General features: G+C 41.2%; 1 protein-coding gene across 1 annotated transcript in view; it reads right to left on the bottom strand.

Annotated features, from left to right (window-relative positions):
• The window catches only part of WLS (Wnt ligand secretion mediator), a 113,338-nt gene extending 94,600 nt beyond the window's left edge, over positions 1-18,738 (bottom strand). The window contains exon 1 of the mRNA XM_065911221.1: positions 18,390-18,738. Coding sequence (XP_065767293.1) covers positions 18,390-18,495 — 106 coding nt within the window. The 5' untranslated portion in view covers positions 18,496-18,738. The remainder of the gene's footprint in view (positions 1-18,389) is intronic.
• Positions 18,739-24,597: the final 5,859 nt, after the last annotated feature.

Raw genomic sequence — 24,597 nt, 5'->3', positions numbered from 1 at the left:
CTGATATTGAGAAAAGGGAGGTGCCACAAAGGAAATGCAGAATCCTGCTATCAACGGAATTAGGCTGAACCATTCTCCCTAGTAAGTCTTTCCTCTTTCCCTAATCTCTAAGAAGTTGTACTACAAAAATGGTCAGCTTTGAAAATAGCATACTAAAGAAAGGAAACAGACAGACAAGTCACAAAGGAGTATAAATAGCCAATAAGCATATGGAAACAGGTTCACTCTCACTAGAAACCAAAGAAATGTAAATTAATAGAAACAACATTCTTGGCACATTGGCAAAATTACTAAAAAAAATAAAAGTAATGCCTAGTACTGGCCAAGATTCAGGGATTGGAACACTTCCAGGATTGACTTATGAGGTATATGAGTGGTTATTATTGATTTCAAAGGGTAAGCGGAGATTATTATCAAAATCTTTTAAAATGAGCATGACTTTTTTTTTTGGCCATGCGGTATGTGGGATCTTAGTTCTCTAAGGATCAAAGTGCAAAGTCTTAACTACTGTACTGACAGGCAAATTCCTTTCTTTGTCTTAATTTTTTGGCATGATATTTGACCTCAGATAAATTCACAGACATGAAATTGCTAAAAAAAAAAAATAAGGGTATGAATAAAAATTTAACTACAAGGGAGGTTTTCCCAGTATTGCTACTATATAGCCCCCAAAGAGGAAATATCATTAATGTCCGACAGTAGGGGATTAGATAATTTAATTATGATAATCCATTCTATGGGCTATCATACCAACACCAGAAATGGCCTTTCAATGCATATTTGTTGGCATGACTTGAAGGGAGAAAGGCACACCAGGGAAGAGTTACTATAGTGGGTAACCATACAGCATCAGTTACTAGCGAAGATTAGTAAATTAGTTTCACTCTTATCTCAAGGTGCTCCATGGCTCCGTCTGTAAGATTTTCCATAGGGTTCTAAGGACTGAGATTCTGCTCAGGGAAAGGTCAAAACACCTGAACACCTTCAATGGCCAAAATCTGTTGTTCCTTCAAAGATATTTTTTACATATTTGCTTAACAATTGTTCTAGAGAGCAGCTGAGTATTATATGGGGAAATTAAAGACGATGAACCACAGATGGCATGACCTTTTTCTAAAAGATAGTTCTTAAAGTAATGTTTGGTTAACATACAGCAACTTCTACAAAAATTAATTCTCTATATTTAAAAATTAAAAAAAGCTCTTTTCCCATTCTTTATCCTATCATCATGTAGCAATTACTCTTCAAATCCTCAGAGTAATTCCACGACAAATAGATCTCACCAAATCAATCCCTCTCAAACAAAACCAACCACAAACACAGCTATTCTCCATTTCAGTGTCCATAACTTAAAAATGTGAATATTCCTGGTAGACTGGCCTGTCTCAGTTGCTGGTAAGATCCAATGCGATAACTCCCATGAAAGTGTGAAGGATAAAAGCACTGTACATATACGAGGTATTAAAAGTATGAATTCATCAAAGGTTTAACATGCACTTAACAAAGCCTCTCTGAGTCCCTATCTAGTCATCAGCTCTGCATAGCCTTCACATTCTCTTCCCACAGTCGTTTCTGAAAACCAGATATTGGTCTGCAGTTTCCTTGCAACAAAAGGACAGATCCCTCTCCACTTTCAAATTGGAAGAGAGATTATAAAAGTGTGGTGTTCCATGCTGTTGAAACTTAAGATACTTAAGGAATGGAGAGAAATGTCAAAGATAATGCAAAAAGCAGACAGACATGCATGGTTTAGACTGGAGCCTGAAATGGAAAAAGGCAGTAGCATAAATGAGTATAGGGTTAAGGGTTTTCATTCTATCTCATTCAAGCCACGGCAATTAACAATCCAAAAGATATAAATGTTTGAGAGTTTGAGAGTGAGAATTCTTTGAGAACTAGCACTCAGTACTACTCTTAGTAATTTAATGATATTTTATAGCACTTCAAGTATCTTCCCAAAGGAAAGCAAAAAAAAAAAAGGTTGTTTCTTGGTAAGGCTGTGCCTCTATACTATAGACTTAAGGTTTTTTCTACACTGTCTTTATCAGTTTTGAAGAATGATAAAAGTTTAAATAAAAAATGGATGGATCAATAATAAGAATACTGAAGTTCTCAAATGCCCTTCTTTTTAAACCCCCACCCCAATTACATCCCTCCCTTGAGGATATTTACAATCCTCTATGACACATGCTCTGTACCTTCTTGGTTCAAGGAAAACACACCTACAGCATTTCAAATTAACTACTGACCCTTACTCTCACACTATAAACAAACCCTTTTCAAAATCTCAATTGCATTGTGTCCACATTGATTAAAGCTTGAAGCCTGGTGACCTCATGTGGTGTTAACTTCTCCCATGCACCAACAGCATTCTGCCTTTCTACTCAATTACCCCCTTTGGTGCCAGAGGATCGCTACCCAATGAACATACACAATGGACTTCTGCTTCATTACACTAACCAACAGCAGGATAGAAATAAGCAGAAGAGGAATAAACAAGCTAATTTATCATGAAGACAGAGCAAGCTTTCACCAGTCGCGCCATGGAAAACTTCAGTGGTTAACAGGAATATCAATAGTCTGGAGGTTATGTTTATGATCTTACAGATTGCAGACAGAGCCAAATGGACTCTCAGTGATTAAAGAATTTTTCAGATTAGCAGGTGTGAACACACGCACACAAAAACCATGCCTTAAAACTCTGGAGTCCTACATAAAACCTACCAAATAATTATTTGGGGAAGCACAACCCAGGGCTTTGGATAATGTGGACTGACACCCTGGTAATTTGCCCCAAGTGTTCGACCTAACTTGGGGGCCCCTCTTATTCATCTTTGACGAGGTGGTCAGGAGGGACCCAGCCTCTTTGTGAGAGGGGTCTGGATGCCCCCCCCCTTCATTAGGCATGGCAAGGACACAGCAGCTGATTGAATTAACAACTTTGGAGGGCTTCAGTCCCAGTTCCCAGACATTAGCACCATCATCCAGAACAAATTAAAAGTCTCACAGCAATTAAGCAGATTTTGAAAATGAATTTCCCATGGTTCAATGGTTCAACAAGCAATCTTGAGTTAAGTATTAGAGAAGAGTTTTAGAAGGAGAGGAGGAACTGACTGCTGAATTTCCAAAGAAAGCCCATAATTGGTAGAGGCATAAACAATAAACTTCTGAGCCTCTGCTAACTAGGCTTTTACATTTCTTTTATATAAAATTGGAAATAGTCAAACAGAAGTGTGAAAGAATAAAAAATTAACATGGAACTGTATTAAATGGTGGATTTTAGGAGGATTCTTTTCCTTTTTTCTTTGCTTTTAATTCCTTTAACATCATTGTACTCTTGTTGAAAACAAATAAAATTAGGAGGCAACAAAAATGTGCCTTTCTAGTCACTAGAGTTTAATTTCACATAAGCAACCTAAACATGACTCTAGAACCACCTTCTTCTCCCTGGACCAGTGTATCCAGGTTCAGAGCAGGCAGAAAACCTTTTATGAACTCTGAGAGACTTCACACTGGAGTTCATTCTTGGGTTAAAGGAATAAGACTAATAATAAAATAACATGCAGCACAGTCTATGTGCTTACTGTTTGCAAGTTACTATACACACAGTTTTCATTTCACAAATTATTTCACAAAATCCTCACAGCAATCTTATAAAACAAGCACTATTACTCCTATTTTACCCAAGAAATAGATAGATGAGGAAACTCTAACTCGGAGTTTAAATAATTTTTCAAGACCACATAGCCAACAAGGGCTATGTGCCTTGTTAAGAACCAGGATTTCTATTCAGTCCTTCCAAACCCTTGCTTACATTTAGAATAGCAAACTCCCATTTCCAGTGTGGCTTTACCTAGCCTTTCAAGCAGTAGATAGGTTCATAGTGCATGAACACACATACATAAGTGCCATTATTTTAGAGGGGACGGCCTGAATGATTATGTGTGATGACCCAACCAAGGAGGAATTCCTGCGGCCTCTTTCAAGCCTCCATTTTCTCTTCATCACTCCCCTGCCTCTCCCCCGACTCTTGTGGCAGCCTGTGTCCCCTCCCCAACACTCCCACCTCTAGATGAAAGGTAGGTGTGGCTAAGAGAAGTCCAAGTCCAGCTTTTGTGTGGCTTCTCCCTGGTTTTTGCTTCCTTCTTTCGGTTTACATCTCCTTCTCAAATCTCTGTTCCCACATCTCCACTGGAAAGTCAATAGGCCCGGGTTCCTGTTTGCCGGCAGGCATGTATTCTGCACAGCATGTTTCAGTACTGTTCAGGAACCTGGAAGGATGTGTGGATGAATTCATTCCCACCCACCAGACCGACAAGCTGAACACAATGGAATGCAGAGGTGGTTATTCGAACGTCTCGTGCTTTCTTGTCAAGGGCAGTTATAAAAGTTGACATCATAAATACATTACTGATCTCTAAGAAGAACCATAAATACATCTGCAAAATTTTAAAAAGAAAACTTTGAAAGATGCATTTTCCATCTTTAAAAGTTTTTTTTTTTTAATTAAGCAAATCATATATTTTTTTAAAAAGCTCCTAAAAAAACAGCCCTCATGGAACAGAAGAAACACATTTACTTCTTAAAGAAATCACAAAACTCTATTATGGTTAACATTCCCATCTGAATATTCAAAATTCATGCACAAGGTATGTTCCCTTTTTCCAAGCAAACTTTATCAACTAGCATGGATTGTTCAGTTGCTACGTCACATCTGACCCTTTGAGACCCCATGGACTATTACATGCCTGGATCCACTGTCCTTTGTTTTCTTCTGGAGTTTGCTCAAACTCATGTCCATTTTGGTCAGTGATGCTATCTAGTCATCTCATCTTCCACTGCTCTCTTCTCCTTTTGCCTTCAATCTTTCCCAGCATCAGGGTCTCTTCCAAGGAGTCAGCTCTTCACATCAGGTGGCCAAAGTACTAGAACTTTAGCTTCAGCATCAGTCCTTTCAATGAATATTCAAGGTTGATTTCCTTTAGGACTGACTGGTTTGATCTGCCTTTATGGCCAAATAAAGACCAAATACATAAATCAGACCTGGTAGTATAATCAGTGTAACAGTAGGCATAGGTAATGAAACATTCTTCTAGCAGTCTGTAATTTTGGTTCAAACCTTTTCTCCTTGCAACTTCTCTGGGCCCTAGTTTCTACAACTAGAGAAGAGCCTTAGTGTCTACACCTAGCATTGAGGACCCAGCACGGCCAAAATTGGACAAATAAAATTTGTTTTTTTTAGTTATAAAAGACTAGCCCAGAAGAGAGTGTTACAAATTTTAGGGCTGATCTTAAAGTTGAAGTATTTTGACTGCCTCTGTAACAGGTCCAAAATGCAAGGTGTTTATTTCTTCAAAAAGTATTACTGAGGGATGGGGTAGAGAGGGAGGTGGGAGGGGGGAATCGGGATGGGTAATACATGTAAATCCATGGCTGATTCATGTCAATGTATGGCAAAAACCACTACAATATTGTAATTAGCCTCCAACTAATAAAAATAAATGGAAAAAAAAAAGTATTACTGAGCATCTATACCATACCACCCTGTGGTAATCATGGAAAATAAAGATGCACAAGATAGATGACATGTTGTCATGTAGCTTACAGTCTTATAGGAACTATATTTTAACTTTATTTTTTCTTTATAATTCCTTATGATACACCATGGTAATTCTAGCTAAAGTTTCAGAATTAGTTAATATTTTATAAGGGAAAGATCTTTTTTTTTTCCTTGAAGCTTGACTTTCAAACGTCTTTGTCATTTACGTTCTATCTAGAAGCAAAAACATTTCCCAATGGATGATGACTTCAATTTTATAATGTAAAACAGATGAACAACTGGGATTTGCTATGCAGCAAGCATGGATGGAATCTCTCTTCCATGCATTGAGTGATAGTCATTTAAAACTCAAGCTACCTAGGCTCATCTATGCTACAAAGAGCCATGAGTACTGGCAAGCATTTTCAAAGGCAAAATTTAAGATTCAAATTAAATCTTAATGAAAACTATCACTAACTGGATCAAAAAGTTAATTGCTCTAGTTCACCAAATGTATGGATGACATACTTCTTGAACTGTTGGCTTGCATGGGTTATGCTAAACGGGAAAGTGATCAAGCAGGGTGGCTGGGGTTCTAATTTTATGTAATCCACTAAGAGACAGAAATAAGCTACCATGAGCCTAACTAGATGTGGAATGACTAAAAAAACTTTAAAAAGTTAATTTTGTCAACTTCGAATTCAGGGAAATGGCTAATGTATACTGATCAATCGAGCACATATGCACAGGTAACTTATCTCATTTAAACCCACAACCACCTATGAAGGAGACATTTTTAGATGAGAAAGTTGAGGTTCATAACATGCATATGGTTTGTCCAAGTTGGATAACAAACCAGACCACACACACTGATCAACCGTAAAACTGCATGCCATTTGTTAGAAAATCTGATTATTTGAATGCAAGGATCAGTAAGTCTATCACTGAACAGAAACATATGGAAAACTTGGAGCTAACACCATGCTGTTTTTTAGTGCAACAATTTCCTAGGAATCTTATAAGCACCCCAAGTCATTAAAGGCAACTTTCAAATTTCTGTAACCAGCGCTGCCTGGCAGGGAGAGTTACTTTAACATGAGATGCACAGAGAGTCAGTGGCTTCCCTGGACAGACTTGGTATCAGTACCTAACCACATCCTGACCTGGAAATGTGATCTTCTCAAATAGATACTAGTGCTGATTTTGTTTAAATACCAAGCCTACTGCTCATCTTTCTCCCAAACTATATTTTCTCTCCGTTTTTTTTAACCGGTAGGTAGGGTAGAGAAGAAGGGACATGAAAGAATTTCCTGATATTTATAAAGGAAAAAAGAAAATGCTAATTGAACGGTGACTTTAGTATACTTTTCATTTAAAAATCTTGGGTGTCTACAAATTATCCTGTTTCTTTCTCTTTCATCACCTATTATCCAGAAACAGCATGTTCTCATAGAGCAGAACTCCGTTCCGTTTGGGCATGTTCGAAGACCAATGCCAGCCAAGGGTTTAACACGGGCTGGCTCATGAGCAGGCGAACGCTGTACAGTTAGGAGGAAGGGTGCCCGAAAGGATGTCCAAGGCCCTGGAGTTGCCTGACACAGACAAGTCCCTCCCCACCCTCCCCACCTCCACCTCACAATTTTGCAGAAGCGGATTCCTTCTAAGTACAGGTGTGTTCTTTTAAGTGACAGTAAGGCTCCTGGTGCAATCTTTCCAAAGCTTCAGTTAAAATCTTATCTACAACTTCCCATAGCCCAGGCACGCAGGAGCTAAAGTTAGAGCCCATTTCACACAAGCCAGGACTAGCTCAACAGACCGGAGAAAAGAAAGGAATGTGGGGATGTGTGTTTTCTCCACTTGAGGCATTCCATTCTCAGGCGAATTACAACCTAAATGAGAGCAGATAAAATACATAAGAACCCAGAGTAAAACGAACAGAAAAAAAAAAAAAAAAAAAACTGATCTGCCTTGAGAGACAGCTGGGTTTCACAAATATGGAACTCAACTTTTTGGTTGTGATCACCTGAAGACCCGCATGCTAAACACAGACTTAAAAAAAAAAAATTAATTATAGCTAAATCAGAGGATGCAAAAAACAGTGCTTTGTGACTCTGCTTAATATCAACAAAAATAAAAGAATTTACCCTGTAATACTTGTACCTCTAAAATCACAAAAATAGACTTGTCAGTCACAATGGCATAAGGCCTTCAACATTTTAAGCCCTATTTTGGCAATTTGAATTTTCAATTACCTTCAGAGTGAAGAAATGGCAGAAACAAAGCATGAGCAATTTTGTTGTTTCTTTGGTATGTAAAACAGATCCAAAAAATATAGGGCACGTCACTTCCCCTAAACTCACTACAATTTCAGAATTATGCCTGCCACAAACACCCACTGGAAGCACAAAAGTTAGTCACAAAATTTTAGACAAGAAGCTTCAGACTGATGGTCTTAAAACATGAGAATGGCACTTTGGTTGGATTTGGTAAGGACTACAGTACATGTATTTTTTTTTTTTTTTTTTTTTAATTTACAGTTTCTCAGTCAGGACAAAGGGGATATACTACACTCTCAGAAAGCAAGGAATTTAGCTTGTTTTTAAGTATGTAGTATTCTTTAAAATCCACATAGAACAGCTTAACATTCCATACAATCCTGTTGCTTCATAAGAAATGAGTGTACATAAGAATATTAAGTACACAAAAGCAAGCAGGAGAGGACAGTAAAGTTATTACTATTTTATATTCAAGGAACAGAAAAGTCAACAGAGCTTTAAGAACCACAAACTGGAATTTTCTGCCCAGTAACTCGAAGGTCTCAGATAGAAATCTGATGATTTTCACCCTGCTACTCTGGAGGAGATACATGCTTGGAGTGCTGACGGTCATTAGAGTCTGAGTCTAAACCAAGACACTTAATTGTGTAAACTGAGCCTCTTCCCTTTCTTGGGACTCTGATCCCTCCTCAAAGGAAGTGAGACAAGATGATCTCCAAGGCCCTTTCAACTTTGCAATTTAATAGCAGAAAGTTCCACAGCTCCCATTGAGCCCAAATAATACCAAACTGGACAGATACTGTGGATCCAAAAAGCTGCACCCATGGCAAGCATTAAGATCACACAGCTTTAGAGTGGAAAAATTAACATGCACCAGCCTATAACATAATGAAGCCACTGCAGTGGGGGTGGGAGAGGGTTCTAGTGTGAAATGATTTGCCTATATCCAGACACCCCACAACCCTGGGAATGCTCCCTTTCTCTTCCCGTGTCCTCCTATTACTTACCACATGCCTACATCTCTTTGCTGCCAGTGAGTTTCCATGGCAAATCGTCCCAATTGTTGTAGACTTAGAAAATGGCATAACCAAGCTCTGTTAAAATTGTGTATAAAGCCAAAGTAATAGACCTGGAGCAAAATGTGCATGCTTTAGGATAACAACTTAGATTCATATTCTTTTCCACTAGTTATCTGCAACAATATTATTATATCTACCATCTTGGGAAGGCACCTTATGAGGCATAACAATTATAATGGGAATCCATGTTAGAAAGTAGTTGAACTCTGTATGCACTTTCAAACCCAAAATGAGTAATGCTTTGGCTTATTTCACTTCCCTCTGTCTAAATTGATCCATGAATCTGGAGGTGTTTGACAAAGTGGTGGTGACTCAAGAAAGAAAAAGAATAGAAAATAAATGACCTCAAGGCTACATTTTTCCAAATCTAAGAGCAGAGAGGTACAGAGAAAGAAAAGTAGGAGAGACGGATACAGGGTTAAGCAGATGTTTTCAGCAAAAAATCCTCTGAGAATTACATCTCTGGTGGCCCTGGCTCTATGAGAACCCAGAGGGTGCCTTCTCCTTGGGATCGTGGCTTCCTCACTACAATCATCCATGAAATAGGAGGCCTCTGCTCCACATCACAGTTGAGGGCTAGAGTCAAGAAGCTTCTGTAACTTATTTGAGATCACGGAGACTCTGATGAGTTACAGTCAAGTTCATCTCACCGACATGATGCTGCCCTGACACCAGGCTGTCTCTCTGGGAGGAGCTTAACCCAAAACTAAAAGCAGCAGTTAATTGGCCCCTAGCCAGCTCTCATGAGCTTAACCTTATTAATCTGGGACTGGCGGGGCAGGGAGCAGGGAGGGGGGATGGACTGTATCATTTAAGGATCGGTTACCTTCTTCCTAAAGAAAAATCATAATGCCTTGCCAAAACAAATGTAATAACTTGGCCTCTTCTTTCAATCACTTCTGCTTTCTTGGAAATGTGTATTTGTGGATAAGGCCTCTGAGTTAATCCAGGGAATTAACTGGAAGATTAAGAAGGCCCTATAATTCCTATGGGTCAGTGAAAAAAAAACACCCTTTACCAAGGAATATTAAAAGAATAGAGTAGGAAAAAAAAAGAAGGAGCAGAAATTGCACTTGGAGTCCCAGGATTTAAACAGGCATTGAAGACAGAAACACTAGCTCAGTCTGGGGAAAGTGTGTGGCATCAGAAGTAGATTCTGGAAATCCAGGCATAAGCCAAGACCCAAAGAGTGTTCTCATGTATTTGTAGTTGTTGTCTAGTCACTAAGTGGAGTCCGTCTGTTTTGTGACCCCCTGGACTGTAGCCTGCCAGGCTCCTCTGTTCATGGGATTTTCCAGGCAAGAATACTGGTATGGGTTAGCATTTCCTGCTCTGGGGGATTTTCCCAACTCAGGGATCGAACCCGTGTCTCCTGCTTGGCAGGCAGATTCTTTACCACAAAGCCACCTGGGAAGCCCTCTCATATGTTTACAGAGGCCTTAATTTTTCTTTCCTGAGTCCATATCCTACCCTTATCTCTTTTCTCTACATCCACATTCACCTCTCTTGTATTCAACAGTGATATTCAGGACCTACTGTGTATGCTAAGTCTAGCTGGCATTCAGGTCAGGAACTTCAATGAGTTTTCGATTCCAACTATCAGTCACTGTTGGCTATGTGCAATAATTTCTTTTGGCAGGGGGAGCTGGGGCATAATTATCTCAGGCTCAGCCTTCCCCAGCATGGCTTGCAAGCACTGGCCAACATTCACAGTAGCTGTTGAAAAAGGTGAATATGTTTTTGTTGTTGTTCATCACTAAGTTGTGTTTGACTCTTCGAGACCCCATGGACTGCAGCACACCAGGCTCCTTTGTCCTCTACTATCTCCCTGAGTTTGCTCAAACTCACGTCCATCAAGTTGGTGATGCCATCTGACCACTTCATCTTCTGTTGCCCCCTTCTTGTCCTGCCCTCAAGCTTTCCCAGCATAATATATTTTAGGAATTGGGATTATTTGTACAGAAAGTAACCAGGTCAGTGAATAGTACCCAGGCAATAATGGGAGAATGTGGTCTGGGAAAGGGGTAAAATCAGAACAAGCCAGTCTGAACTTTCACCTTCTACTGAATTTGTGTAGAATGTTTCATCACACTTGATTCTTTGTTTCCAATAGGAACTGAAGGAACAATAGAAGGAGAGTGACATTAGACTTGAGAGCATGGCTTGACTGAGTTTAGGATCATGGACTTGAATGCCAGGCCTCTTACTGACTATCTCTATTAAACCCGAAAAGATCCTGATGTGATTAAGTGAGAACCTCACATTCATCTGAACTCTGGAGAAGGTACCTGCTGCTCTAGGTTGTTATGTTCACTATATAAATCAACACATAAAATGTTTTCCATAGTCACCCAGTAAATCTTCAAAAAGGCAACATATCATAATTGGCCAAATCCTTCACTACTGGTCGGATGACACTCTGATTATTGCTTTTGCTCCTCTACAAAATTTGTGTGTGGAACATGGTGGGGGAGGGAGGGAGGGAGGGGAGGGAGAGCTAGTGTTAAAGGGCTAAAGAACCTTAGGGTTTTGTGTATTCTAAAACAACAGTCCTCAATGTTTTTGGCACCAGGGACGAGTTTTCATGGGAGACAATTTTTCAACATAGCCAGGTGGGAGGGGATGGTTTTGGGGTGACTCAAGCATATTACACTTATTGTGCACTTTATTTCTATTATTATTACATCTGCTCCAACTAAGATCATAAGGCACTAGATCTCAGAAGTTGGGGACCTCTGTTCTAAAACATATCAGCTGATCTTTTTCTGTTATTTATCAATCCTTTTAGATTAGCCCTGTAAAGAAAAGGGAAAAATGCAAAACATTTCACTGTCAAGTCTGAGAACTTCAGTGCCTCAAGACCCTCCTCTCGATTCCCATCCCCGTCTGGACATTCCTTTCTGGGAACCATCCACATACCGCACACTTGTCTGTTCTACTGCATCACCATTATACCACCTCTGAGAAAACACAAGACCAGTGAAACAGACATGATCATTTCACGTCTTGATGCTCTCTGGCTCCCATTATCTCTTAGAGTCTCTATCAAAACTGAGAGTAGTAAATCTTTCAATAGAGAAAATCTGCCAGCATTTTTTCCAAAGAACAAGATGTACCTATTCAAGGTATCAGCATGCAAGTCTCTGGTTTGAAACGCCCTCATTATTAGGCATGGGTGTGTATATAAACAAAAATCATCCTTTGGGGAAACTGAATTTTCAACTTTCAGTATGAAGCTCTTCTTTCAACTGCTCTGCTATCACTGCCAAACCACACCCTCTAAAATCTCTACAACCTCAGTTGACTTATTCTCTCCTCTTCCTTTGAAAAAGCCTAGACCTCTATAACTGTTTAAATATGTTAAAACCACTAACTAGAGAAAATAAAATCAAGTAATTTTCCTTAAGGTCGTAGAACTCAAACGCCTTGTGGCTAATGAACTTGGCTGCTTAGCCATCTAGATGATTCACAGAATTACAGGGACTGGTTAGAACCTGAAGACACTGGATGGACTGGCATATGTAGACTTCCCAGAAGTTGTCGTTCTTTAGCTTGGCGAGGCTCTGCTTTATTAAGTACAGCCAGACTCCATTTCACTTATCATCAGATTTGAATTTTTTTCCTTTAACATGTTACCCAATGGTTAAAAATGGGAGGTTATTTGCATTTGCAGTCTTATTCATCATGCCTACATTCAAATTATTTCTATTCAGCCCTAGAAGTCAAGGCCTTGGCACGTGGGCACAGGAGCACCTAATAGTTGATTATTCTTGATTGACTGGAATCCAATCCTAGCTTTGACCCTGACTAGCTATTTATAGGCCAGAGAAGGCAATGGCACCCCACTCCAGTACTCTTGCCTGGCAAATCCCATGGATGGAGGAGCCTGGTAGGCTGCAGTCCATGGGGTCGCTAAGAGTCAGACACGCTTCCCTTTCACTTTTCACTTCCTTGCATTGGAGAAGGAAATGGCAACCCACTCCAGTGTTCTTGCCTGGAGAATCCCAGGGATGGGCGAGACTGGTGGGCTGCCGTCTATGGGGTCACACAGAGTCAGACACGACTGAAGCAACTTAGCAGCAGCAGCAGCAGCTATTAATAGGCGGCCTTGACCAATTTTACTAGACCTTTCTGTATCTCAGTTTCTTGTGTGTAAAATGAGTACAACAGCAACAATGTGGCAAGTTTTGTGTGGCTCAAATTAAATAAAGCCTGGTACACAGTACACATTTAATGCACATTAAATTATCTATGTTGTTAATATATTTATTTCAAGATGAAATATTAATACAGCGATTTGATGAAATAATTAACAAGGTTTCTCATTTCACATACTCTCAAATTCTCTATAAATAAGTGAGAACTATCATCATGTTAGAAACCTCATTGTAGGAAATCTTTTGTTAGTGAACCTGTATTAAGAGGGACTCTTTTCTGCCTCTGGCTCCCCTATGATACTCAGGCTTCAAATCTGGTCTTTTCTAAGCACCAGTCAGCACTGTAGTCCTGTCCCAGGTACACATTAGGCGCTAACCAATATTTTGCACACTAGGCAGGTACCATTCATGAACTCTCAGTGAAGGACTTTCATACAATTTCAAATTCTAAATCTCCATAGAAACATCTTTATGAGGAAGATAAGGTTAGAATCTTTCCTCGGTCTACATGGATTTAAAAAAAAAAAAATCTTTTTAAAGGCCACATTATTGCAAAATGTCAACCAGCTAGGAAAGACTTTGAGTCTAGGTCTGGGTTCCAAGCAGGGAACTTGAAAATCTTACAAAGCCACACTATTATCTCAAGGAAATGTTTCTTACTCTGAAAAAGAAAAAGGGAAAGTTCCAATCGAAGGCTAGACAGGCTGTATTAAATGATTAGATGAAAGCATGATTAGAGATTGTTAGCACTAGCATTGATTTTGTTGTAATACCCAAGGAGACAGCTTAGTTTTGGAAAAGTTAAATAATGTAATTTCAATCTACAAAAGATTTTCCACTCTTTACAAAAGAATTTCTGAAGTTGCACAGTACTTTTACCAACCATATTAGATATTCTGGTAGTTAACAAAAAAAAAATGACATAGCTTAGTCAAATATGAAATGTTACAAAATAAAAAGCAGAATCAAATACAGAAAAATGTGGAGTAACATCAACCAAAAGTCAGTTCATTAGTTCTTTTCTCAACAGATAGCCAAACACTCAAGACTGCCAAGTATCGCATTATTAATATATGCTAAAATAAATACCACACAAGCTTAAAACCGAATACACTGAGAAACAAACCCTTATACACTTTACATAACTGTAATTTTGTTTAATTTCTTAAAATCCTGCCACTTTCCAATAAGTGACAGTAGCAAAAACTATTTGTATGAATGGACCATGATCAAAACCATTCACAGTACCTATTCAAACAAAAATAGCATAAAGACATGGGCTAGCTCTTTGAAAAGCAGTCATAAGTCCATGTTAAAACTGAGAAAACTGATAATAAATGTGTGTATATGTATGTACATCATACATATATACACATATAATATTCTCAGCAATAAAAAACAATGAAAGATTGTTCACATACTAAGCCTCTGAAAGAAAGTAATCTTTCCTAAAGAAATAATAATGGTCAGTTTGTTGATATTTATTTGGGTTTAAGTTTGGAATGTTCCCACTTATGGGTACGCTTAAAACAATGCAATAATTTTCTATTCATCCAATCCTGATCTTTTATACTCTTACCAGTCTTTAAAACAGGTGGGAATAGTGACCCGATTTTCCAACCATTATATCTTCCAGACATGACTAATTTGAAGCTGAGCAAATTGCACATAATAGACCAGGGAATCAAGTTCATGATTTTTAGTCGGCTGCACTCTTGTTTCAGGGAACATGGTCTCCTTCCCCTCCCCCCTTCCACCACCCTGCAGCTGCTTCTCCAGGAACAAAATTCACCAAACGTGAAATCAAAGGAAAATTATTTTTTAAATTTTCTGCAGGCTTATTTTTAAGAAGGCTAAAGATTAAGCTATATCTTTAAAAATATTTTCTTTTCCTTCAGGGGTTCTTACATTTTTCAATGAATTCTAAATACAAAATAAGTTATCCACTTAGAAAACCTTCTCAATACATAAGAAAATAATCAAATGCATGATTTTATAAAGGCTCAAAGTTTGTACAAAAGCATGGCACGGCATAATTCAGTGAATTCTTAAGTATCTCAAATTCTACCATATAAGATATTGCTTTCCAGAGCCTTCTTGCAAAATCCCATTAAAGGTTTAGCAGTATATAGACCCTGGCACAAAACAAATGAACAAAACAAGTACAAAAACAAATAAACCAAAATAAAAAACCTCGGTTGTAAGAAGGTTGTTGGAGTAGGGGAAGATCCCTCTTATTTCCTTTTTACCTAGTGTTTAAATTTTCCTCCATCAATTGTAGAAAGCTATAGCCAAACGCCGGTCTGAAGGTCATATAAAACTCTCAAAAGCACTGAGAAATTCATACAATTTCATAACTGAAAGGAATCTTAAACTCATCAACCTACCAACGAGAAGATTGAAGCCTGTTAGTTAACTGAAAAGGTGCCTCCTCACCAACTTAAGTGCATGGTTTGTCAATATTGTTTGGGGTGGGGGTCTTTTGTGTTTTGCGAATATGTGTGTGGTGTACTTACACACTTAGAATGAGGAGCTTTGCCATTCAGCTCCTCCCCTTTCAAGGCAGTCGTGTTTCCTTTCATCTAGGACAACAGTGATCAAAAAGGAACATTATACCAAAATACCAAGGCCAATTCAAAGTGAAAAATTCACTTTCTCACTTGGCCTCTGCAAATGAATTAGAAAGACACTGCATAAGCAAGATACCTGACTTCCTACCATCAACAGGGCTGAGCAGTGAAGGAGCTCTCCTTTTACTGGGGAGGGTGGAAGCAAAGGTTTCTGGATTTAGGCTTTCCACTGCTCCTTTAGCTACTGATTCCACTTGTCCACTTTCTCGAAGTTCCATCCTTTGCTTAGTTTCACCTGCCTTCCAGTTTGCTGGGAAAGCATATCACTTACCTTTTGTTGATATTTCCCACATTTGGGTCTTGGAGCATACCTAAGTTCTTAGATTTAACAGCCCCCCCACCCCCAAAAAAAATCACTCTCTAAGTGGTTGAGATAAAGGTTAAGCCACTATTCAAAGTCTTTACAATGAAATGGATCTGATCTTTTCAGCCTTCAGGCCAGAACTAGGGACACAGTCTTGGCAACTGGGGGAGGAGGAAAGGTAAGAGGTAAACTTCACAACTTTCCCCAAGAAGTGTTATACAGAAATAGTTGTCTTGCTCAAGAAAAGCTGGGACTAAAGCAGTTCATATATTGAGGGGAAATCTAGACCTATCACTAACTTTTTCAGATTGTCACCAGGTGCGGTCACTAATAAAATTCTATTGGAAAAACAACCCTTGGCCCAGTTTACTCCAAACAAACTTCTCCTTGAACATACAACCTTTCTGAACCTATGGCAACTCCAGCGGCAACTCGTTGAGTGCCCTTGGACCTTCTCCTCCATATTAAGATTCCAGAAATGATGCCAGTTCCAGAAAGGCTCTAAGAAACCTACAACAGTGGATAATGGGCTAGATCAGCTTTAGAAAAGGAAAAAGAAACACACATCAACAAATACCAGGGCACTGTGTGTAATGGTTCGCTGCTTGTGCAAAAACCTCAAAGAGGATGAAGGTCAGACAGGGATAATAGGCCAATTTAATTCTGAAAGCACAAGGTGCAAGAAATTTTAATTATGGTCTGCCACTGAAATCACACAAGATCCAATGGCATCTAACTGCAACTGCTCATCAAGGGAGACAAGAGGTATAATTGTAACCGCTGCATAATCACTGTGAGGGCACAGGGAAGGCTGCCTTCAGCTCCCAGTAGAGAATGTATTAAGAGCCTCGAAAAATCCAATACAGGGTAACATGCAGATTGCACTTAGCTAAACAGGAGCTCATCGGGGTGGGGGGGGGGGGGGGGAGGTTTTCAAGAATAAAAAAATTAAGCTGTTTGACCCAAACTGAGGATATGAGCTTGGAAAACTCGGAACCTCTTTCTGCTTTGTGGATACATACACAGAGAAAGGCATGTTCTCCTCTAGAAATTTCTCTCCTTGAGAAAGCTTCACCCACTCTCCTTTGTTTAAACTGTTAGCTTGGATGTTACAGTGATTTACAGAACCAGACTCCCTTTCATTTGTTCCCATCCAACCCCAGCCTGGAGACCAAACGCCACGCACAACACTCGGGGTGCCCAAGCCTGTGCAGCCCTCACAACCACGACGACACCCGCACCACGCCGGCTCTGGAAAAGAGACGCTCGCAGAAAGCCCCTCCATGGACCCTCCGCTCCGCAAAGTTTTACAAATCTGCGAAATAAGGAAGCCAAGCCTTGCATCCGCACCCGCGGCGAAGTTGGCGCTGAAGTTTGCGCCGGGACGTCCTCTCGAGGGGGAGGGGAAAGCGACTGTGCGGAGGGGCGGGAGGATGGAGATGAGACGGAGACACAGAGAGGAGAAGGGAGTCTTCTGAGTGGAAGGTCCATGAAACCATCTTCTTCACCCGGAAGCCTGTTTAGCTCGAGAGGTTCGGGCGATACACGCCAGGGGAGGTCTCCCGGGGGAAGCTGTCACCTGCGGGGGGCTGTGGCGGGGGCCGCCCTCCGAGGCGCCAGCGCAAGACCTGGGGCTCCAGACTCACAGGCTCTCGGGGCTCTAAGAAATGGGGGAAGGGAGATTCCCCAGAGGCCAAATGCAACACCTTTCTGATAGGCGTTTTCCCTCCGACCTCTCCAACGTCCCGCGGCGCTGGCCGAGGACTTTCTCCCACCGAACCTCACCCCATCCAAGCTCGGACTTCGCCAACTGCCACGGCTGGGGGTGGCTTGGGGATGCGGCGAGGAAGCAAGAGGGCACGAAGGTCAGGACCCAAAATGCAAACTCTCAACCCCCAGCTGAGACAACCAAAAGCGTTTACACATGCAGAGATCACAGCCCAGTAACAGGGCTCGGGGTTGCGCCGGGCGCAGTTCTCCGACTCTTCAGTTGTTCCTAATAAAGTCGATTACGTTGCCCTCCCAGAGCTGATTGGGAGGGAACCGAGAGGAAAAGGGGGGAACGCGGGAAAAAGCCGGGGGGAGCAGCAATCAAGTTTGTAACCCAGTGCTTCCTCGCGCGATCCGTCGCCATGCTTAAGATTCCCACCCCCGCCACCCCCCTCTTTCCTTTCAAGTGGATACTGAAACTAGGCCAAAACTTTTTCCCCTCCTTTTCTCTTAGCCACTAGACTGGATTGTGCCCCACGGAGCCCCATGGAGCTCTGCTTTCTTAAGCACAATAGCCGGACTAATTAGATCATAGAAGCAAGGCAGTGATACTGTAACAAGTAGCCCGAGAGGCAAAGAGGGAAGGGGCCCGAAAAGAGAGAAAGGGGGAAAAGTTTGCAGCTCTCGCACTTACCAATCAAGCCTCCCACCAGAAAGGCGATGATTTGGAACACAAGCAGAATCCCACCAACAATGCACAGCTTCTTGGTGCTCATGTTTTCTATAATTGCCCCAGCCATTTTTGCGCCCCCCTTTTTCTTTCCTCCTTGAAATAAATGTTTTAGGGTGTGTTTTTGCTCCCTCTCCGCTCACGCTCCCTTCTCCCTCGCCTCCTTTCCAGGCGCTGCAAAACTTCAGGGGTACGGGAGCGCGGCGAGGATGGGACCGGGACGAAAGGCGCCCGCGCGGATTCCCCCGGCGCAGCCGGCTCGGGCTCCCCCAATGCCCGGAGCTGTGATTGTGGCCGCTCCGCCGCCTGTGGACGCTTAAAGGAGCAGGGAAGCGATCACATGACGCCGCCTCCCTCCCTTTCTTCCTCCCTCCCTCTCGCGCTTCCTCCCTCCCTCCCTCCCTCCCTCTCTTCCTCTCCCCCTCGCCCGCCCGTGCGGGGCTCCGAGCTCCGCCGGGTGCCGGTGTCCCGCTCCCGGGTCTGGCAGGCAGCCTGTCCCGCCAGGAGCTGGTATGGTTGAGGGGGCTGCTGTTGTTGTTTAGTGGGTTCCCCCTACTCCGCTTCCCACACGTTTCCTCTTTTGGTGCGAGATTTAAATCACCCGTGGGCAGCTTTGCAGACCTTTAACTTACGCGTTGACTTTAGGAAATGGTCCCCGCCCCCAACTGCTAGAACTCTCTTTAGGAAAGAGGAGAATTTTTTAAAGGGACCCAATAGATGCTTAAGTCAAAGCACGGAGATGAGGAATAAAGTCTCAGCTGGGCTTCCTTCTGCCAGATCCCAGCCTCGTTATTGGGCAAATACCCAGCAAAATACCCCCACTGGACCCCTTGAAGAACCCTGCGCTCCAGCCAAATCAGGCCACTGTTCATTACTACATTATCCCCCCAGCTCCATAGGTTTCCAAAGCCTTAACTCTGGCTCTTGTCCTAAAAGAATATATTTTACCCCATCGGAGTTTTAAACCTCATTTAAAAACCAACTCACCTGAAAAATCTTGTTTATTTTCTAAACCATCTCCTTTTGATATCTTCAGGCACTAAGCCCTACAATTCTTGTGTTTACGTTCTTACCTCCTATTGCAAGGACTTGTGTGTACACGTTTGTCTCCACCATTGAGCTGTAAATTCCTGGGGATAGGGACCGAGTGCTATTCATCTTTGTACCCCCCGTGGTGCTTAACAAAATTCTAGCTCTAGTAGGTCCTCCGTCAACTTTTGTGGAATGAATAAATAAGTGAATATGAAAGCAAACCCACAGTGTGCATTTCAAAAGCCTGGGACCTTATTTGACTTAGAGGGAACACATATTAAGTTACAATGTTTGTCTTTTTTTTTTTTTTTTTTTCTGTAAGGATATATTTATATTTATGCTTAACTTTCAGGGGGAAAGGCAAGTAGGACCCTAGAGATTTCCTGCTCCAGCAAGCCTAAATTCCTGGGCCTGGTTGTTCCATGTTTCATAAACTGGCCACTTGGCCAGTATCACTCACACTGCCCAATAGACCCTTGGTTTGGTAACACCCTATTCCCATACATACACCGTTTCCACCACCCACCACCCCTTACACACCTAGTGTCTTGACACTCCCCTCCAGCTACAGCCTCTTCATGCCAAGTCCTGTCTCCCCCTCCTCTGTTTCTGATTTTTCATTGACCTTATTAAAGATGCCATGCAGGTTACACTTACTAGAAGTGTTCATTTCTACCCTCCAGCTAGACTAGACACTCCTTAAGGACAGGTGCCAAACTATATATATATATACAATATGTATATTCTATCTCCTTGAAGTCTAACAGTTTTTAACAGTTCTGGGGATACAGTTGCTATTTATTTATTCTTTCCTTTCATCCTTTAATCAATAGGCACATACTTAATTTGTCCTAAGCTTTCTTTTCTAAGTACTTGAGGGTACCAAGATATGAAGACACTTGCCCTTGTCCTGGAGGAGCCCTAGTCTAGCTGTTATTCACTAAAGAGTGGTTAATAATCTTTAAAGAACACCAGTTCAAATGGCAAATGGGCAGAAGAGGAGAGACTTGGGGTTAACAGTTTGACTGGTACCTAAACATAGGTAGACCAGCAGTGGATTATTTGTATTCCTTCTTTACCTTTTCAGAACTTTTTACACCTTTTTTCCCCCCTTCAGGAGGATGTTCCAGAGCATCATATAAAAGAAGAAAGAATGTCCTCTCTCCTCTACCGCTAGTTAACTCCCCATTCTGTGTTCTCATTTCAGCAAGCTGCCAGCTTCCACACATTTAAATAATACTGCCTTAGGGTTAGAATATCTTTTTTAATACCAAGGGATATTTCTAAAGTAAGGTTGACAGGATTCAGTATCAAGATTTACTCTCCATTTGATACCACATTTCACTATTTAAGAAGAAATGGTATCCAATGCACTTTAAGTATGAATTGGGTCCATTAGATATTCTTAGCTAGTTGTATTGGGTTTATTTGTTTAAGATTAGTGAGTTCTCAATTCGTTTTCTTATCAGCTGCTACAACACACAAATGCATCTCTTCAGAATAACTGGCCTAACTCTTTAGGTTCCAGTGTCCACATCTGGAAACTGGAGATTTGGAATAAAGTCCTATTCCTCACAAAGATTATCCCCTATTGTGAACAGGTACTTATAAAACCAATTTAGTTAAAAACAGATATTTATAACTGCTTATCAATACTTCTAACTTGTCTGAGATTACCAAAACTGCCAAACTGAGTGTAACTGCCTTTAAAAAAAAAACTCACAATGTCTGTTATGTCTTTATGAATATTAAAAGTGACTATTATATCCATATTTCCCAAGGGAATAACACAGCTAAGTAGAAACAAGCATGAGCATTTGAGTTGCTGGATCTAGGATGGCGCCTAGATTCCAGCTTTGCCACCTTGCTATATGTGATCATTGTAAGTCATTACACAGTCACTTACCCATTCTGAGGCTCAGGTTTCTCATCTGTAAAATGGAGATAGTAATAGTATCTGCTTCACAGTATTCTTGCAAGATATGATGATGATGATGTTGATGATAATGATAATTAAATTTAAGAGTCCTTAAGTGAAAACAAAACCCTTTTATTAAGAGCCTAGTAAAACTGATCACTAACTGATTCTTTCTCAGCTCTAAAATTTTATCATATTATAATTATTTTTGGAAAACATATTTTAGGAGCTTCCTGAGTGATTAACTCTATTTGACAAAAGTGCTAATAAGGCCAACATCTGGTATTGAACTTTGAAAAACTCTCAGTGATCTTTAGATATTAAAACATCCCATTCTAAAACCTACTCCCAATCACCAGTGCATGTGTATGTTAATCACTCAGTCATGTCCAACTCTTTGTGACCCCATGGACTGTAGCCTTCCAGGCTCCTCTGTCCTCGGAATTCTCCAGACAAGAATACTGGTGTGGGTAGCCATTCTCCTCTCCAAGGGTTTGTAGTCATTGGGTAGATTGTCCAAAAGACAGATAATCCAAGGGTGAAATCCAACTATGCCAACTGAAATTGATCATTCCAGTTTCTTACCATTAGACTTTAAATTGGGGATCCTGATTTATCCATTGATTTATTTGAAGGGTTTGGCATATGGAAGTTCTTAAGGATGTGCAATGCATGTTTATTGATGGATGAATGAATGAATGAACATATGAATAAATGAATAACTGCAGGTGGACTCACTGCAACTCCTCCTCCCTCAATCCCATTCCTACATAGCAGTTACTGATTAAATGCCCATCTGGCATATTTCCCTGCACCGAAGTTTGCACACCTATCTATCTATATGCTGCGTTGTCACCTCTGGCTTGCAAGCTTCTTAGAAACAAGGAGAGTATGACCCGAGCCTTTGTTCTCTCACAGCCTGGCACAGCAGCTTGCACAGAGAAGGGCTCAGTTCCTTGAGTTGAGAAAGTCCCCTCTGGAAGCCAAGGGTGGCATATGATTATTGTCATTGCAGTAAATGTAACATAGAAATAGAAAAGAATTATATCTACCTACTCAAACACCTAATTTACTTCTCAGAGGGACCTAACAAGAGTAATAATCCCACTCTGAGGCTTCTCATTCTCATAAATAGCTTTTATCCATAAATGGCATCCCCGTGGCTCCTCCGCTGTTGGTATTTTCTCATAGTTAGTGCCTGTGAATGTGAGCAGGCATTTTGGGTTCACACTCTATTATTCAGTGTCACTTCTCTCTCTCCCACTCTCCCTTCCTCTCTCTCTGTCTCCCTCTCTCTCTGTGTTTGTGTGTGTGTCTCTATGAATATATATATTCAGTTTCCTCTAAAATACTTATTTTTTTTCCAGACAGAACCACCCTTCCCGTCTTTCTCTGAGTCCCATTGTCTTCTTTTGTGTATATGTACAAGACTTTTCCCAGTCCCTCCCTTCACATGCTAATCTTGAGTAGCAGCTATTTAGAACCCAGAACTTGGAAGATCAGTATTTCAACCTTACCTTTAGATGAATCTGTTTAAGCAATAAACATCCCCACCTCTGCTCCCTTCTACACATCAGCACCTGCCCTGCCGTTCTCCACTTCTCCTTTTCTTTCACCTTCCTAATGCATTTCAGACATTAGACTCACTCATGCTCATCTTTGCTGCTGCTGCTGCTAAGTCGCTTCAGTCGTGTCTGGCTCTGTGCGACCTCATAGACGGCAGCCCACCAGGCTCCCCCGTCCCTGGGATTCTCCAGGCAAGAACACTGGAGTGGGTTGCCATTTCCTGCTCATCTTTAAGTCTTATTAACTGTATAAATAAGCTTGAGAAAATTACATCCCTTTTTGATATTTATTTCTTTTTTTTAAAAAAGGTGAAAAGATCAACCTTATAGGTTGTGGTGAGCATTAAACAAAATAATGTTACAAAGTGCCCAGCACAGAGCAACAAAGTGGGCATTCAACCAACATTTTGCATGTTGTTAAGGAGATTTCTGTTCCCAGATAGGAAACTAACAAACATACAAGAAAACCCCAAAGAACTATGAAACACCTAATTATTGTCTCATAAAATTGTCTCTTTGAAATTGCAACCTGGAAGGGCAGGTAAGAAACTTTATAGGTTTCCAGAGGCCTCTGGTGGGAGGCAGCTGGCAACTTGAAGAAGCCAGTCAACCCCCTGCTGTTTCCCAGGCTTGAAAGAAGCTTCAGCAGAGAACAGACATGCCTCCAGTGTTGAAACCTCCGAGGTCACAGGTGCTGGATTCCCGGAGCAGAGGTGAGGGAAATGGCTTTCTCCCTCAGCCTGTTTTCATAGGATAAGCCTAATGGGGTCTGAGCTGCCTGCTTACCCCACCTCCCCTGTCTCTCATGACTGCTCTCCCTCTGCCTCTGACCTTGTAGCCCCCCATACTTACAAGCTCCTCTCCATCTGCTCCTCCCCACAAGAGTAGTGTGGGAGGAGAGCCTGGAGAGCTATCCTATGAGGTGGAGACAACGCCCAACACCATGGCACAGAGTCAGCACACACGTTTGCTGAATGAATGAATGACAAGTGAACATGCTCCAGTCCCTGGCTATCCAGGGGTTCAAGTCAAAGGCCCCCCACAGGTGGCCAGTGGCAGGAAGAGAGGCTCAGACTTAACGTCAGCCCCAGACCATCTGGGGTGAGAATAGGCCCTGACTTGGACCAAAGCCCAATCCTTACCCCATGCTAATTGTAAATTAGCTCAGAATCATCACTAAGGAGCTCAGTATGAAAGACAGTCTCCAATAAAAACAGCTTCAGGCATCTACGTGTAATGTGGGAAAATAAAAGTTGTATGAGGATAAAATACATGGAAGTATTCAAGGACCTTCATATTTCTATTACTTCCCAGTAATTAAAGGAAACTGGGGTGACTGGGAGTGAGGGAGGGCAGGTAATTTCCCAAATGCAGGTACGTGGCAGCAAACAGCCAACAGCAAACAACCCTAATAATAACAGCAACAACAACAGCAAAAACTTACCTTGATTGCTTCCTATATACCAAACAATCCACTAAATGCTTTACATACATTGTCACCATTCATCTGTACAACCTTATGAGGTAGGTACTATTTTTTATCATTTAAAAAGAGAAAGCCGTTTCAGAGAAGTTGACTATTCCCTTGGTCACAGAGCTAATAATGTGGTGAGCTGCGATTCTAAAGTAGATGCAACACACTGTTTATTCAATCACC

This window comes from Muntiacus reevesi, chromosome 1, assembly GCF_963930625.1.
Source record: "Muntiacus reevesi chromosome 1, mMunRee1.1, whole genome shotgun sequence".
Classification (NCBI taxonomy): domain Eukaryota; kingdom Metazoa; phylum Chordata; class Mammalia; order Artiodactyla; family Cervidae; genus Muntiacus; species Muntiacus reevesi.
Note: the sequence above shows the minus strand (reverse complement) of the source record. Positions and strands in the feature narration are given on the sequence as shown.